Below are 16,032 nucleotides of genomic sequence, written 5' to 3'. Positions count from 1 at the left end.
CAAATAAAAAAAATTGTCTTGGAAATGATGACCTAAATTTGTCAGTTCACTTGTTTTATGTAAAGATAGCAGCAAAAAGACTAAGAGATAACAGAGGCCAATACTTGTCCATTCCTAATTTACATTAAAATGTAAAAATATATTGCTACGTGCTTCATAACTTCACCTTAAAAAATTAGATTAAGAAATATTTGCATACATCTATACATCTGTACAGTTTGGAGAGACACACTAGAGTCCTTCTGACAGTAGGATACCACATTCCATGCAGATCTGCTGGTGAAATCGTGGTCTGGTGCCTTAGATTAAGGGATTCTGCTGAACCTGTTTAAAAGTAAAAAGCACAAATGAAAAACTTGCCCATCTGTTCTCTCAGCTGAAGGGGACTGCATTATTGACTGCACTTAATACTGAATCCACAGTAATAAGACATATTTTATCGCACCCAAACAGGTTAGGTTGTTGGGTTTTTTCCTTCTGAGCAGGTGAGTACTATATTTCTGATGTGTATAAAGCACATGGCTGTGAAAGACATGAATTTGCTTTCACAGACAACCCAGCTCAGCATTTTATAATGAGTTAATTTTTTTTGCAGGCGTCTCCAATGACATCCCCCCACATTTAGCTCAACAGCTGCAACGATCAAACAATTACTCCAAAAAAAAGCATAGGAGAAAAAAGAAAAAAAATTGGTTAGTGAACAATGGAACTACAGGAGACGCTCAGAAAAATCCAACATTCCATCAATTTTACTTCTGCATGCATTCCTTTCTGCTGGGGATAATCCTACATGGATTAAACAATTGCAGAAAGTGTAGAGTTTAAACATCATGTTAATAACTCCAAAAATAACGGTAAAACCATGAAGAGGCTATAATCATAAAAAAGGTCACCCTCCTGGGTAACCTTTGTAATGATTTTGTATGCTCAAAATGGATTTTCACTACACCTGACAGGCAGAGGTCTTATATTATTTTCATTTTGTCCTTAAACCCTGGGAAACAGATGAGTCAACAGCATCAGAACTTTCATTCCAATTAGCAAGCATTCAAAAAAAAAAGTAAAATTATTTTTAAGAAATGGAAAGAACACCTGACATATTTATATGATCTGTGTGGAAATCGTCTTAAAATAACTCAGCATTACCTTTTTTGCCTTTTGCAACAATAATTTTATGCCATAGGGATCAGAAGGCCTGTCATCAGTTTGAGTTTCCAGGCTATTTATTATTCACTTCAGCTACTCCTGCAGGTGCTGAAATGGGGGAGATGCACCTCTGAAGGGCAAATAATCCCAATTATCTCAGACACTTATCTTGAAATGACATTATATTGGTTCCTTCCGTCTCCTAAATGCAGGCAGACTTTACAGGACTTGCAAATGCCGCACACTTGGCTTGTGGCAAGATGAACTCCATTCCCGGTAGGATTTGTGGAGTCCAGCTAAAAACAGCCAGAAAGACCTTCACAGACCTTACAAGCCAAAAGCAAGAAACTACCAGGTAATCTAAAGGAATATGAAAAACAACTAACAAATTGCTGAGAAAAGTGCTGCTGGGAAAAATAACACTATTCTGTACAATGATAAAATAAACGGAGAAATTCTTCAAAGCTTTAAAAATTTAAAAGGTTGTAACACTCAAATGACTGGCATCAAAAGAGACATTTCATGGAATTTGCTTCCTGTTCACTGTAATTTACAGGCACGTGGGTCACATATTTTAAAAGTCGAGGACTATATTCTAAATTATTGTAAAAGAGCTAAAATTACTAACTGGTTTCGGTAAATGGAAATGCATTGAAGGGAAGACATTACCTTCACAGGTAAAGGCACACACAGGGACACTTCCTAGATGCTCAAAGCATTCGTTTAAGAGACACGCCTGGCATACCAAACCACCCTTCTCATCTTAGCACAGCTAACAAACAGAAGCATCCTTGAGTACACATCTTGATGGTAGGGCTATTTTGCAGCAGAGAATATAGAAGTTTGGTTTTACACAAAGTACAAGAGATGCTGTCAGCTACAAAAGCGGTTGCTTCACAGAATGGATTATACTGGAAGCACAAAGAAATACCACTAAAAGAACAAGATAAAGTTGGTTTTCTTTCAATAATAAGAATAAAAAAGTTATTAAGAACCCTGAGACAAAGTTCACCTCTCAAAATCTGTTATGAGCTTCTCTAGAAAATAACACTTTAAGACATGTGCAAGTTTCTTACTGATGGTTTAAAGTTAATGCTCACTCTCAGTGAGCTTTATGCATTAGTTTGATAACATGAGATATATTTCATACCAGATTTAATTAAGCCGCAGGACTCGGGATCTTCTAGCCGGACATCTGAAAATGAAGCTTCAGATGGCAGCTTCTTCTGCTCCTCTTTTAAACTCTGTGCAATTTGCTGCAGAGAAAGATATACAACAAAATTTTTTTTTTTCTTCTTACTTTAAGCAGCATTACACTGCTTCGATTATGAGAGAAAAGCATAGTAAATGACAAAAGGAGTTGGTTACACGCAGGTCTTCAGTGTTTCAAAGACATTAAAACAAATAAAGGCATCGGTTTCCAAAACAGTAGCAGAAACATTTCAATATCAACTTAAGATTCACCAGTATTACACAGATCTGTGTAAAACACTTTTCTTTCTATTTTGTCTACTTTTACTGACCTCTAAGTAATATCCAATAAAGCCCCCAGAAAGAAAAGCTCAAAATAAGGGAAACCAATTCAAAACTCACTTAGGTTTCATACAGATTTGTATGATGGCTTTATTCCTACGCATGATATGTGCAGATGGCCCCAAAGTACTCTCTATTCCCTGCAGAAGTTCAACAACAAGCTTTCCACTAACATCACTCAACATTTCCACACATCAACCTTTTTCGCTACTTGGTCTGCTCCAAAGAAACAGGAGGCAGCAAGAATGGGGAAAGAACTGCATTAATATTTGAGCAGAACAGCACAAGAAATATTTCTGCCCTGTGCTTTTAACATTTTAATAATTCATTTACTCAGACATAAGGTCTCTCTAAATAGCAAGGTTTTGAGCTTTAAAAGCAATCAAGTAGCCAAATGAATCTCAAACCAGACAAAACCGATGTCTTATGAGGACACAGGAAGAGCAGCGTAATTTCTTGATTTAGAATGAACTGTAAAAGTCACTTTCTTCTTCTTCCTCCTAACTGAACAGCCATAGGACCCTGGTTAGAAAACAAGGCCTTCTGTAGACTAAGTATCTCCACTGCTTGCCTACACAAGTTATAGCTCACATTAAAAAGTTCTCACAATCATTTTTTTCACTGAGTTCTATTCACATAATTTCAGCAGAAAAAAACAAACCTGCACTCCTAACAGTTACACTGGTAAAACTTCTGATTACTAGTTGTTCTGAAAGGAGGGATCCCATTTAGCTACATTTTGTGTGGTGGGCTTCTCAATTACTATTTTTACTCCTCTTTCAAAAGCTTATTAGTCCTTGAACTTTCATTAAAAAGGACAAGTATTCTACAAACTCAATAGCTTCAGGATTTGTAAATGCTTCCTAAAAACCTATGTACACCTCTTATAATCATCAAAGCGTAATCTGTAACATAGTAAAAGCTTTAGCCATGTATAAGGCCAAGATTATAGCAATATGAGTTCAGTACTAAGAAATTTCTCAGTGTTTGTCTATTTACAGGCAACAATCGAACACAATAATGTACAGTTATACAATGTTAATTTTTTCTAGCCCACAGCAAAAAAAAATATATATAGAAAGAGAAAGAGAGATATAAAGCTACATTTTATATAAGTAATGCTCTAACAAACGACAGCTTCTCTACCAACTGGTCAGCTGCAAAGTCCTACAATCTTCTAAGCACCACCAGCTACTCTGGTAGACAGATGGAAAGCAGAAAAGAATAATAAAATCTGGATCTTGCCAGTTCATATCATAACCTTCTTAGTCAACTGAATCCTTTGACAGCTTGGGCCTCATTATAAAGTGAAGAACAACAGTTATTTGGGGGGTGAGGGAGGGAGTTACTATGCTCAATCCCCTCCATGCAATGCTACCCTTTCTGTTGCACATCAAATGCAGTTCGCTTTACTCAAAGCTAAAGTCTTTCATCATCCACTTTTTTATTTCTGTGTGCAATTTCATTCTGAAATCTTTCATCAATATAGTATTAATCTTCTAAAGTAAGTTGAATTAGTTTTATTCCTTTCAACAGGAACGTTGACAGAAAGGGCTTGGAATGACTACAAATATGGTTAATACTGAAAAGAACTTGAAAAAGACTACTGGAAACTACAGTCTACATGTTAAATTATCTAAAAGTTTAAGCAAGTCTCCTCTCACACTGTCTGAGCACAGCATACACACATGCATAACAAACACTACTCAACCAGTGTTCTGAAAACAAACTTGCAGCTAACTGTGCCTGTCTAAAGCTTCTCATCAACTCCAGCTCAACTAGAAAATACACCAGGTAAAACCTACTAGTTATGAAAGTAAATAAAAGTGTACTGTTACAAAAGAAAATTTAAATTTAAACTTCAAGTTTAGATAAAACTGTTCACTGATGAGAACCATTGCCAGTTTTAATGAGTTTGACATAAAGTGTTCTCTGACTTCTAGTTTAGAGTCATAATTTAATCAACAGGTGCCAATTTGATAGTGTCAGTAATACTGAATACACCCTAGAACTGGAAAACCCCATCTGCAAAGCACAACTGTACATACTGCATATAAAAAGAAAATCAATCAAGGACAATAAAAAAGCTGACGCTATACCTCCATCATTTCCAACTTGTCAGGATATGCAAGATCACCTGGAGCTGGCTTGTACCCTGTGATATCAGTCTGTATGTAAATATGTGTCCTATAGACAAGACGCTCTTGTACATCTTCCAACATCTGCTTGACCCCAGCTGCAAATGCACCCAGTTGTTCAGCTGACAAAGGCAAAAAAGGCACAAATTTGTTAATTTAGTTACCAAACAAGCTTATAGGCACAAAAATTTGAAGTACTGCGCTTAGAACCATCAGAAAGCTGGCTTGGTGATGATGAAGTCAGGCTATTTTGGGAACAGTGGCATGAAGACAAATTTGTGACAAACAAGGAATTACTGAGCTCTATGCTGCAATTGCTTCAGCTTCCTAAATTTTCATTAGATTGTGAAAATGCAATCTCACACTGACAACACCAGATGCCACGTTAGAATTAAGCATCCCAATTATTTGAGACCTGGGCACATCTAGTGGCATTTCTGCTTGGATATCAAACCAACGTGCTTTGGTTCTATCACAGCCGATGCCTGCAGTGTTACTGTCAGGAGCTGACAAGCTGACTCACCTACCTACCCACCAAAGCAGATGATCCAAAACAGCTCACATCAAACTTAAGAACGATTGTATCAGCCTGAATTTAAGTAGTAGAAAGTAACTTCTTAAGAACAGCTGAAAGATTATGTCACCAATTCTTATCTCAATTCCCTTTCCAGGAAAATGAGCGATTTCTCATGAAACTAGTACAGCTGCAGAGACAAAGAACTACACTGTGTTATGTGCCAGCAACCAAGGATGATTTCTGTTCATTGCTTGGTGCAAGGTTAAGACTGTGAAACAACTCCACTACACACTGGTTGTACTAAGAAAATGAGATACCAGATTTTTTTCTGATGGTCAGCTCGCTTCTATGTGACTCTGAGCTCTGACCACTTACAAAATTAAAAAATCTCTACCAGCTATTGACATGAGGAAAAATTTTTTCACAGAAAGCATTATCAAGCACTGGACGAGGCTGCCCAGGGAGGTAGCTGAGTGTTTAAAACACCCTGGAGGTGTTTAAAATAGAGGTAGATGAAGTGCTTAGGGATATGATTTAGTAGTGGACAGGTATAATTGAGTTGACGATCTCAAAGGTCTTTTCCAACCTAGGGATTCTACAATTCTACGATTTCCCTGCTGAAGTTGCAATTTCTAGTCTGGGAAACACTACCTCAACGAGAATGAAAAAAATCAGGTTTGCATTCCTTCGTTTTATTACCATGCGTGCTGAAAACTCCACACAGATGATGGATTAGCATCGCATTGATGCATTTTTGACAAGCAAAGCAATTAATTAATTAGACAAATTAATTTCAATCAATCCTGGTGTACATAAACATACTGGATGGATGCTTGTTTGCATCTGATCCATCTAGTGAAAATACAACTCTAACGCCAGTATATTAATTTCAATGAAGACATACACAAACCCACAAATACAGACCTTTCTATTATAAATGAAAAGCCATATTTTTTTTTTTTTAAATAACCTTACCTCATCTTTGGTATGTTGAAGACCCAATAGAAAGAAAAAAAGGATTTCTTTTTCCTATGTAATTTAATAATCTTATCAGTTAAGAAAATAGTTAAAACCAATCAGGTTCCATCTATGAGTTACCATTGTTCTGTACGTGATCTTCAAGCATCTCATTTTTGAGAATCCCGCAGAGTTCAGAAAGTGTCTCTAAGTGAATGACATGGATGATCATTGGCCTCAGGACATCATACAATGATAGACACAACTTCTCCAAGAGTTCACTATGAAGGAAAAGCAAAACAAAGTAAAACACTTCTAGGACGCCACCATACCAAAATAAAATTTTATCACAAACACAGATTATTTTATGGCAGGGATTTTTAAAAGGAGGGTGAGAAAATGATGCAACACTTATCACAGAAGACTTAAGAAAGGATCGTTAAAAACATGAACCCTGATTTCCCACAAAGTCTTTTAAGAGATATAGGATGCCAAATGCTTAAAATAATTAATTTTAAAGTAAAAAAATAAACAAAAAAGCAACCAACAACTCAATCCAGCACAAAGAGAAGATACTGCAAACTAGTTTACCCAGTTCTGTGTAAAGAAATGCCCCTGCTGAGCTCAGAATTATACCCCCAACTTCCCTTTGCAAAAAGACTCATCTGATTCCAAGTAGTCAATAGTTCATTAGAATCAGGAGCACACCAAGAGAAACACAGAAGAAGTGTGGCAACAACTTCCAACGCTGCAGGGCACACTTCCCAGTACAACTGAAAAACGCTCACAAAAGAATGCTCACAGAAGAAACATCTTTAATCTCTGTCTTCTGATGTACTCTATAGCTTTAAAAGCTGATAAACCAGCAACTCTCCACATTGAAAGTAGAAACAAAGGAGAAAGTTTCAACAGTCTTAAGTACAAAACTCAACCTCAGCTCTCTACTCTGGGGTAGATTTTTTGGTAAACTCTTTTACCTGTACATAGGCAGCTAGCTATTACGTCTTCAGGGCACCTCAGCTTCAATTTTTTCTGAAGTGCTAGTTATTATGCAGCTAAGAAAAACCTAATAACACAGCAAGTATTTGAAACATTTTCCTCAAAATATTTTATTTAGACGTAGGCAAAAAAGGGAACCAAGTTCTTGCAAAAGGAGGTACCTACTTTCTATCAAGATTCAAAAACTATCAGACGTCTGTTCCCATTCTTGGTGTGAAGAGCAAGAGTGACAAAATTTCCATCTGGACAGACTGCACGCTGATTTCAATTATAGATGTTTACTTCAGGATTTGGACCGAGATAACTAAACTGATTCTCAAGCTAAGTTAATTGGTCACCTCAAATCCTAAGCATGTCTCACGTAAGACCTCAATTTCTCAGAAAAGACTGCTACTAGTCCTGCATTATGGCTTATTTCTAGTGAGGCTTTATACATTTATGGTTATCCTTTAGCTCCAGAGGGTAGGAAAAGTCATGGAGAGTATTTTTTCCAGGATAAACTTTTTCAACTCAAGCTGCATTTGATTCTAAGATAATACAACACTCAAAACCAGTGTCTAGATTACATTCTTAGGAATATCCTTTATTTATTAACTTCATAGCAAGAGAAAATGACCTGCCCAAATTCCAAAATTAGATACCATTATGAAAACATACCAGCAAACTGGAGAAGGGAAATTATCTACTCAATTGCTCTAATATTACTGGCCTGTTGTAGAAAACTTAAAATATTTTTATAATGCAATTACCATGTGAAGATAACCACCTGTCTAGATCTAGGAGAACAGACACAGACACTGTCATTGTCAGGTGTCCAATACTCTGTCTTCTGTTCAGCCCGCATACAGGCATATGCAAATACTTCTTGACAGTAAGGGCAACTAACTAACTCTAAATCCCTGATGGAAAAAAAGTCTGGAGTTCATCAGCTTAATTTTACACTGAAGTAAATGAAAAGTAGTTCTGCATCTGACTGCGCAAATGGCTGGAATCGAGGCAGTACAAAACCAGCTGAGAGCTGCAGCATTCCTACAGCTATTTCTAAAGCAACTGTGCGTCTTTATCTCTTTCAGATCATCTACAGAGCACCTATATTATTCAGATTACTTATGGAGAATGTAAAATACCAGCTTCACTTGAAGATAACAAAAAAAAAAACCCCACACAAACAAAAGAACATCAAATTCCAACGCATAAAGTGATTAAGGTGTTTTTTCTTGCTAGTTCTTACCAGCACCTCAATACAACTCTATTTACCATATAACACTGCCAGCTATTTCACAGCATAGTAAATACAACATGCAATAAAACAAAACCAGCATGTACCACCTACTCCAGTTTTGGTGTTGGTTTCGTGAAGAACTCATTGAAAAGCTGGTGTTCATCCTGGCATACGTGGACCATAAAGGCACAACCACTTCGTACCTGTATTCAAAGGAATACAAATACTTGAATGCTCAATTATCTTCCTTGCATCAGTACCACAAGAGGTATTACAGATAATATTTTATATTATACCGTTATATTATATACTGTATCATTACTACAGCTGGGTTTAAACTGAAGCTTGTGAATTTTGAAATTATTGAGATCAACTATAAAACTAAGGACTGAAAAGATGTTACTAGTGAAATAAAGCCTCGCTGTGCAACTTCTGTCCCTTTTCATTTCTGATGAACTTAAAGCAACCACATTTAATGCTTTTGCAAATACCCCTTTGTGAGGTTTGTAGCAGAGCAGAGTTTTTACAGAATGATCTTTCACAAAACATGCATTACTTGAATAAAATTTCAATTATACAAAACCACAAACAGAAGTGACAAATCTGCATGTAAACAACTGAATGAAATAAGTATGTTTTACTTGGGGGAGGAGGGATTAAAAACATAACAAAAACTTCACAACACATTACTACTTTACCTACCAGAGCACAATGGTCTCTGTTGTTCTGACTGGTCAATTCTGTAACAGTGCTAGCGATACTTGGGCCAAGCAAGAGTTCCCTCTGGTCGAGGTAACATTGATGGATTTCATTGAGAACTTGTTGATACCTAGCCAAGAAATTAAAGCAGTAACTGCCTCCTGAAGCTCATTTTCTAGTAAACATAAAATTCATTCTACTACTCTTTAAGGTCAACGTAATTTCAAATTTTAAAACTTTCATTTATACAAATAATGTGTTAAACAGTATTAAAAAAAAAGAAGTTAAGATTTTCAAAACTTAAAATTGTTGAAAATGAATCATGAAAACAGACTCACTCTGGCATTTTTTCAGATCTTTGCTCCACTTGTTCAATAAGAGTCTACTCAATAAAAAGAAAAAAGTATTATGAGTAAATGACTTTTTCTAATAATTGAAAAATAGTTTGCAGTATTTTTCCATGGACACAATACACAATCTCTGGACATTCACACTTGCACAATATGCAATCCTCGCATTCACACTACTAATGAATTCAACTCTCACTTTTATAGTTTCCTTTTTAACAGTTAATGAGCAGTCTACTTACTCTGACTTTGGGAGCAGCTGCTCTAAATTTTACATAAAACAGCGTAAAGGCATTGTCAGAATTTGGCACAGCTGAAGGATCCTGAAAGACAAGATGAGTAATTGGTTAAAAAGAAAAATACTATATTTGGCTTCTAGTATTAAATGGCTGAGACAATTAGGCTCTAACACAGGCTATTGGTTACATTAATAGTGCCAGTGGAAGAGCTCTTTGCCGCTTTCCACCTAGAAAGGCATGCTTGTTTTAGAACTCTGATAAAGTCAGATAGATGAACAAACCCATAATATAAGTTTCAACCAAGTCTCCGCAGCAAAATTAACATTTTCAGTAATTACGGCATTCACCATGAGAGACAAAAAAATTCTGTTGCTCCTTAATTTGTAGTACTAAAGTGGAGTAACATTTCCCTTTGGCCTGCCAGTCCCAGAGAGGAGAAGCTGAGTTCCAGCTCACATTCAAGCTTCAATTGGAATGTCAAGTTTGAAGGCAGACCCACTGCCGCTCCTCAGCATAGCTGGGCAGAAAGACAGCTTGATCTCAGACATCTCCTAGCAGTAGCGAAGCTGAGTGGAGACTCAATTTAGCCACTTGGCTTTCTTCCCCTTATCACTACTAAGGACAGAGAGAGAAGCAGTTGGCCTTCCCTTGAAACATGGTGAGGACAGGAAAACTCTTCCACTTTCCCCATCTCCTGCTTTCATCCCTGTGAGCAACCTGATCATCCTTCTACAAACACAGATCAAAGTTCCCAAATGCTCACATGTGAGGAGTAACAAACAACACCTAGAACTGGCACTGGAACAGGCTGCCCAGGGAGGTGGTTGAGTCACCTTCCCTGGAGGTGTTTAAGGCACGGGTGGATGAGGTGCTGAGGGATATGGTTTAGTGTTTGATGGGAACGGTTGGACTCGATGATCCGGTGGGTCTCTTCCAACCTGGTTGTTCTGTGATTCTGTGATTCATCAGCCCTTTTCCAGTCCTGATGAGGTCTCATGTTGCAATAGGAAATCTCAATACTTGATCATAACTAAGGATCACTGGTTCAGTACTGCACTTCTAGCAGAAGCAGACAGCAGATATTTCAGAGAAATATGCAAAAGCATCCACAAAATACCCATGTAGATAGGAAGGAGGAAGTCATCTGACTCCTAAAAGAGGTTTCCTTCCTGAATTAAAACTGCTAAGCAGCAACTCAAATCCAGAAATGAGGTTTCACTTCTTTCTGCAGACATGCTTGTTATCAGCACGCTTATTATTATGTTCAGTTCTGCTTGAATTCAGCTTGGTCACAGCAATCCATTGGTATCAAACCAGTGTACAATATCTTCTTTAAACAAAAAGTAATTTTATACCAAAAATACTTACTGGAATACAATACTAGAAGAGTCACATCACACACTCAGAGTTGTTGCACTTCAGCAGATTTCATCCTACAATTCCCAGTTCCTACAGTTACCCTTCAAGTATTCCCTGCACCCCCTCTCTACATCTCTAACAGCCCATCTCCAGAGCAGACCCCCACACTATCTGTAATTCTCTTGTGTACCCTCCCCTTTTGGCAACACAGCAGCATCTGCTGCAGCTGATCCAGAGCTACGGCGCACAAACTGGGTCAGGAAAGCATGCTGCCTGGCCAGCTGGTTGCTGCCTCTCTCTCTCAGTTGTTTATCCATCCCTGGCTTTTATAGAGGTTACTGTTCACCTACTCAATTCACCTATTTCATCTTCTTCAACATCCTGCATTTTTTTTAATAGTTATTTAAAAATCTTTTGGATCATGATCTCTTGTCAGATTCAGCTGAAACTTGGTTAATTTAAATAAACACAGTGGTATAGAACTGACCTATTTTCACACAAAAGTGCTGACACATCCCACCTTCAAAAAAATCTTAAAAAAAGAGAAGAAAACTGTATAGTTTTACAACAGACATTTCAGCACAGCTTGAGTTACCACTTACTGATTCACCTTACCCTTTTCATTAACTGGCTTGTGAGGTTCTGTAGGGTATTCACAGTGTACGTCTTGATAAGGTGCATAGCTTTAGAAAGGCATTGTTTAAACTTCACCAAATATACAGGGCAGTCTTTAAAATTTGGCTGAAAGAAATAAAAAAATCTATTCTAAATACAAACAATAAGAGAGTTGAAAACTCATCAAAACTTAATATACTCTTTTACTAGCTGGAAATGCTAGTTTGTACAAATTAAAAGCAGCATTGTATAAAAATTAAGCAGAACATTAAGTACATTCAGTTAAAATTTCTTAGGTTTATACACAGTCATCTTTGCTTTCTTACTGCATTTGCCAGACAGAACATTTTACAGGAAAAAAAAAACCACAAAACTAGTACGAATACATAGTTGTAAAACTATTAAAATTTAACTAAAAACAACACAGAGTTACTTACATGCGATGAAATATATGCAATACAATCATCAAGCTTAGCCAGCATGGGAATGAATCCTTCACTGTTCACGGACAGCGTCGGGGAATTCAATTTCTTTGGAAAATAAGACAAAGCATCATTGTAAGGAACCCAAGTAAGTTAGTGTTGGTGACAAAGCTCAAATGATCAGTACAGCAGTTTCATTTTCTAAGACTACTAACAGTGAAAACATACTTACTGTGTTGATGTTTTCCAGCTCATTAAAATAAGAAAGTTTCTGCTGGATGTTTTCAGCCAGGTCAACTAGTTCTGACTATTAAAAAACAATAAAGAAAAGAAAATCAGCAACCTAGCAAATAAATATATTCTTATATATACATAAAATTTCAGCCTCCCTTTCAGCTCCCAGCACACACCAGTGCTAACTCGCTATAGATAACTTACAACTACCTAAGTACAATAGAAGATACAGAACACTGTGTGCTCTCTCTCACCAGAGAAAGACACATTACTCCCAATAGTGTATTTAAAAACATATAATCCACAGGTTTCTGAGCATTTCACAGCTTCTACTGCATGCTGATGATAGCACAGCTATTTGTATTAAAGAGAACTGTAGAAATGAGCTATTTCAGGACTTAAGCCTTTAGAAATTCTCCCTTATCAAGTCATGCTAAAAAGGCATTTTTATTGGATCACTGTTGGGGCAGTTTGTGAGGAGAAAGTAAATATCTGGAAAATAAGCTTTAAATTCAAAAAAATCCTTCTTCTTGCAATAACCAGCTCAAAATACCTCTGTAAGTGATATGAATTATTAATCTCAACGTAAGTTTGCACTTGTCAGGCATAAGTTATAAAAGGTCCCCTCAGCTAGCCATCCTTCTCAATTTAAAGTGCATATCAAGACAGAATGAACATTTTACTGCACAGAGGCTGGCACGCTAGCTGCAGGTGGAACACACCAAGAATGAGGTCCAAAGCAAATGGGGGAATTGTCACCACCACTCACAAGTTTTCACAGCCTAAGAAAAACTTTTGTTTACAGCACCTGAGAAGTTTCCAGTAATCCTCCTGTCAAAGATTACCTGCTCTTTCAAAAGTTGTTCACAGGCCTCATGCAGCGTTCCTGTCTTCGTGGACACAAAAAGATACTGTTTTTGCAGTGACTCCAGGTGCTGAAGGGCACTATTCACATCATTCAAGATTGCATCACACTGCTCCTGAAACCCAGACAAGTAATCCCTCATCTGTCTAGAAAAAGAGAATTGACAGATAACAGAAGTAAAATTTCACTTTCTGTATTTGCAAATTCAGCTGCCTGCAGGAACACTGCCACTACCTTTTCTTCTCTAGCAATAAAAGACCACTTGCATCACATAAGAGTGCACAGTAAGCAGAAATAGCAGAGCTATAGTGTTTGGAATAGCAGTTAACTCCGTTTTCTGAACGTTCCTTAAAGCAAGGAACAGCAGCAGCATGCACCAGAGCTCAATTAGAGCATGCAAACACTGTCTAAATGGATAACACGGACATAGTGACTACCACAAACTGCTGCTAGCAGCCAAATTCTATCTGCCTTGCTTCCAATAAGGGTGTTAATTTGGGTCTCTTCTATACAATTTTCAGCTTCCACTTTGAAATTACTTTTACTCTCCTACAGTACCTGAAATCATTCTGAGGATTCAAAACTTACTGAGGACTGAAAGAGGCTTAAAGGAAATAGATCCACTATCTAAAGTCACAAAGTGTGTCTAGGACTCAATGCAGACACAAACTCTGAATGATCCCTAAATATACGTCAAGCATTCAGCTGTACTAAAACATCATTTAACATTAATTACTCCTGGATGTCAGCTAAAACTTCTGAACTCTACTTTACCACACCCACAGCAGCAAGTAAAATCGGAATTCTCTGTAGTCATATGCAACCCCTACGAGTACAACAGGCAAAGAACCTGCTTTTCTGGTCTCCTGCAAACAATTACGTGTTGCCCACCATACACAGCCCTCTGCATCCAGGGCATCCCTCGTAGCTGTGTGCGCTATTAGGAACATGGCAACTGACAAAGTGCAAGGGTGCTACTCTTTTTAGGTCATTAGATCATGGGTTTGAGATATGCTTAAACTTCTGCTCTTAAGAACAGCCTCATCCTCACATGCCAGAGGCAAGAGAGGAAGAGGCAGACCAAAGAAAGGCAGAGAAAAACAGCAGACGGGAATACAGCAATATCTATCTCTGTGGCCAAGGGCAAATTTGCAAAGTCTCAAAACACCAGCCAGTTTCCTTAAAACTAAGTTATTCAGCTGTACTTCAGACTCTTGAGGAGTAACTGTGAAAGTCAGTGGGAAGGGGGCCTTCTGAGCCTGACCGAAACGTTAGTTAGACAAAAGTAGATGAGAATGCCAAGTCTCAAAACTGGAGTTGAGCGGAGTGTCAGAGAATGCAGGGAATGCAGATACAGAGTCACAGCCACAGGCACTGATGAACCAGATGGTGATAGCATATACGACTGCAAGCCACACATGCCTATGGCATCCTCTGAGGGTGAGGCTGTGGCAGCAGCAGCAGTGGCAGTGGCAGCTGGAAGAGCATATGAAAGCTCTTAGGCTGCCTTTGTCTACAGCCCTGCCTATAAGCCAAAATGAATTTCAATGTATCTTAATATCCTGGGCAGTTCAGAAGGAAATCTGCAGACCTTTAAACTACTCTGCCATAGGGCAGTTAGCCCCGAAGGATGGGAGTCGGGAATACTGCCCTGTAAACCTTCAACTGTTCCAATACATTCCCCACCTGTGGGATGCAAACAAGTACTAACATTGTGTGAACAAGATGAAGCCCCTCAAGGTTTAAATTGCTAGTGAAAAGAACTGAGGAAGAACACGTACCTATACTTGGCACCTTCATCTTGATCCATCTGTGTTTGTACCTGAGCAAACCAGGAGAAGAACTAGAAGAGATTTTATGGTGTGAACAACACAGATATCACATGCAATCAATTAAAAAAAAAATTAAAAGATCTTATCTTTGAAATGAAGATGAGCTTTATTAGAGACGTTTCAGAACTTAATTATTAATCAAGAAAACAAACTATAACTCCTCATTGCAGGTTCCTTACAGTGTTATTCCTCCACTAAATTAAAATGGGGAAGACCAAATTTCATCTATTTTTATTTGCACAAGAACAAGGCTGTCACATTAGAAAGTGGAGGAAGGGGCACAACATTCTTCTTTATTATAAGCAACACTACCTCACTGAAACAATGCCTGACTCTCACAGAAGAGTGACAGTACACAAAAAGTACCTGTCACTTAAGGACTACAACTTCAACAATTTCCTCCCCCCAAGTTTCTTCATACAAAAAAATTAACAAGCCCATTAAAACCTAGGCAAGAGACAGAAACTCAGAGAATTCTCTAAAGAAGATTCCTGCAACCTGGAGGTTATTCAATATTTACCTGCTGAGCTGTTTCAATTCTTTCATCCTCCATCCCCAGTACAGCAAATCCTTTCAACAGGACATCCTCTGTGGATTCTGGCACCGCAGCCGTCAGTGTAACAGTTAGTGACTGGGATGTTAGGCTGCATAAATCTTCAATTGGAAGCTGCTCACAAAAACCCACAAAACTTTAGTTAGAGAAATTAATAAGACTGAGTGTATTCAGCTCAACTAGAATTATGCAATCCAAGGGATCAACTTCAGAAAATTACAGGCACCTACTTTCGAAGAAACAAACGCAATGGACATGTTATCCACCAATATAATAATACACCAAGAACTGCCACATCTATATAAAAGTAACTTGAGATAAACTGTACTTAAATATGATTAGAGACTATTATTTA

The 16,032-nt window shown here is 37.7% G+C and overlaps 1 protein-coding gene across 2 annotated transcripts in view; it reads right to left on the bottom strand.

Annotated features, from left to right (window-relative positions):
• Positions 1 to 16,032, bottom strand: part of COG3 (component of oligomeric golgi complex 3) — a 29,624-nt gene that overhangs the window by 11,402 nt on the left and 2,190 nt on the right. The window contains exons 2-15 of one of the 2 annotated variants that reach the window (XM_069881270.1): positions 15,645 to 15,791; positions 15,074 to 15,135; positions 13,273 to 13,438; positions 12,426 to 12,500; positions 12,209 to 12,301; positions 11,772 to 11,897; positions 9,801 to 9,881; positions 9,550 to 9,593; positions 9,215 to 9,341; positions 8,624 to 8,715; positions 6,433 to 6,572; positions 4,779 to 4,939; positions 2,297 to 2,402; positions 200 to 324 (exon numbers count right to left, since the gene is read on the bottom strand). In XM_069881270.1, coding sequence (XP_069737371.1) covers positions 200 to 324; positions 2,297 to 2,402; positions 4,779 to 4,939; positions 6,433 to 6,572; positions 8,624 to 8,715; positions 9,215 to 9,341; positions 9,550 to 9,593; positions 9,801 to 9,881; positions 11,772 to 11,897; positions 12,209 to 12,301; positions 12,426 to 12,500; positions 13,273 to 13,438; positions 15,074 to 15,135; positions 15,645 to 15,791 — 1,545 coding nt within the window. Of the gene's footprint in view, positions 1 to 199; positions 325 to 2,296; positions 2,403 to 4,778; positions 4,940 to 6,432; positions 6,573 to 8,623; positions 8,716 to 9,214; positions 9,342 to 9,549; positions 9,594 to 9,800; positions 9,882 to 11,771; positions 11,898 to 12,208; positions 12,302 to 12,425; positions 12,501 to 13,272; positions 13,439 to 15,073; positions 15,136 to 15,644; positions 15,792 to 16,032 lie in introns of those variants that run through there. The other variant, XM_069881273.1, reaches the window with a different exon arrangement.

The sequence above is a fragment of the Phaenicophaeus curvirostris genome, chromosome 1 (genome assembly GCF_032191515.1).
Source record: "Phaenicophaeus curvirostris isolate KB17595 chromosome 1, BPBGC_Pcur_1.0, whole genome shotgun sequence".
NCBI lineage: Eukaryota > Metazoa > Chordata > Aves > Cuculiformes > Cuculidae > Phaenicophaeus > Phaenicophaeus curvirostris.
This window is presented reverse-complemented; position numbering and strand designations above follow the sequence as displayed.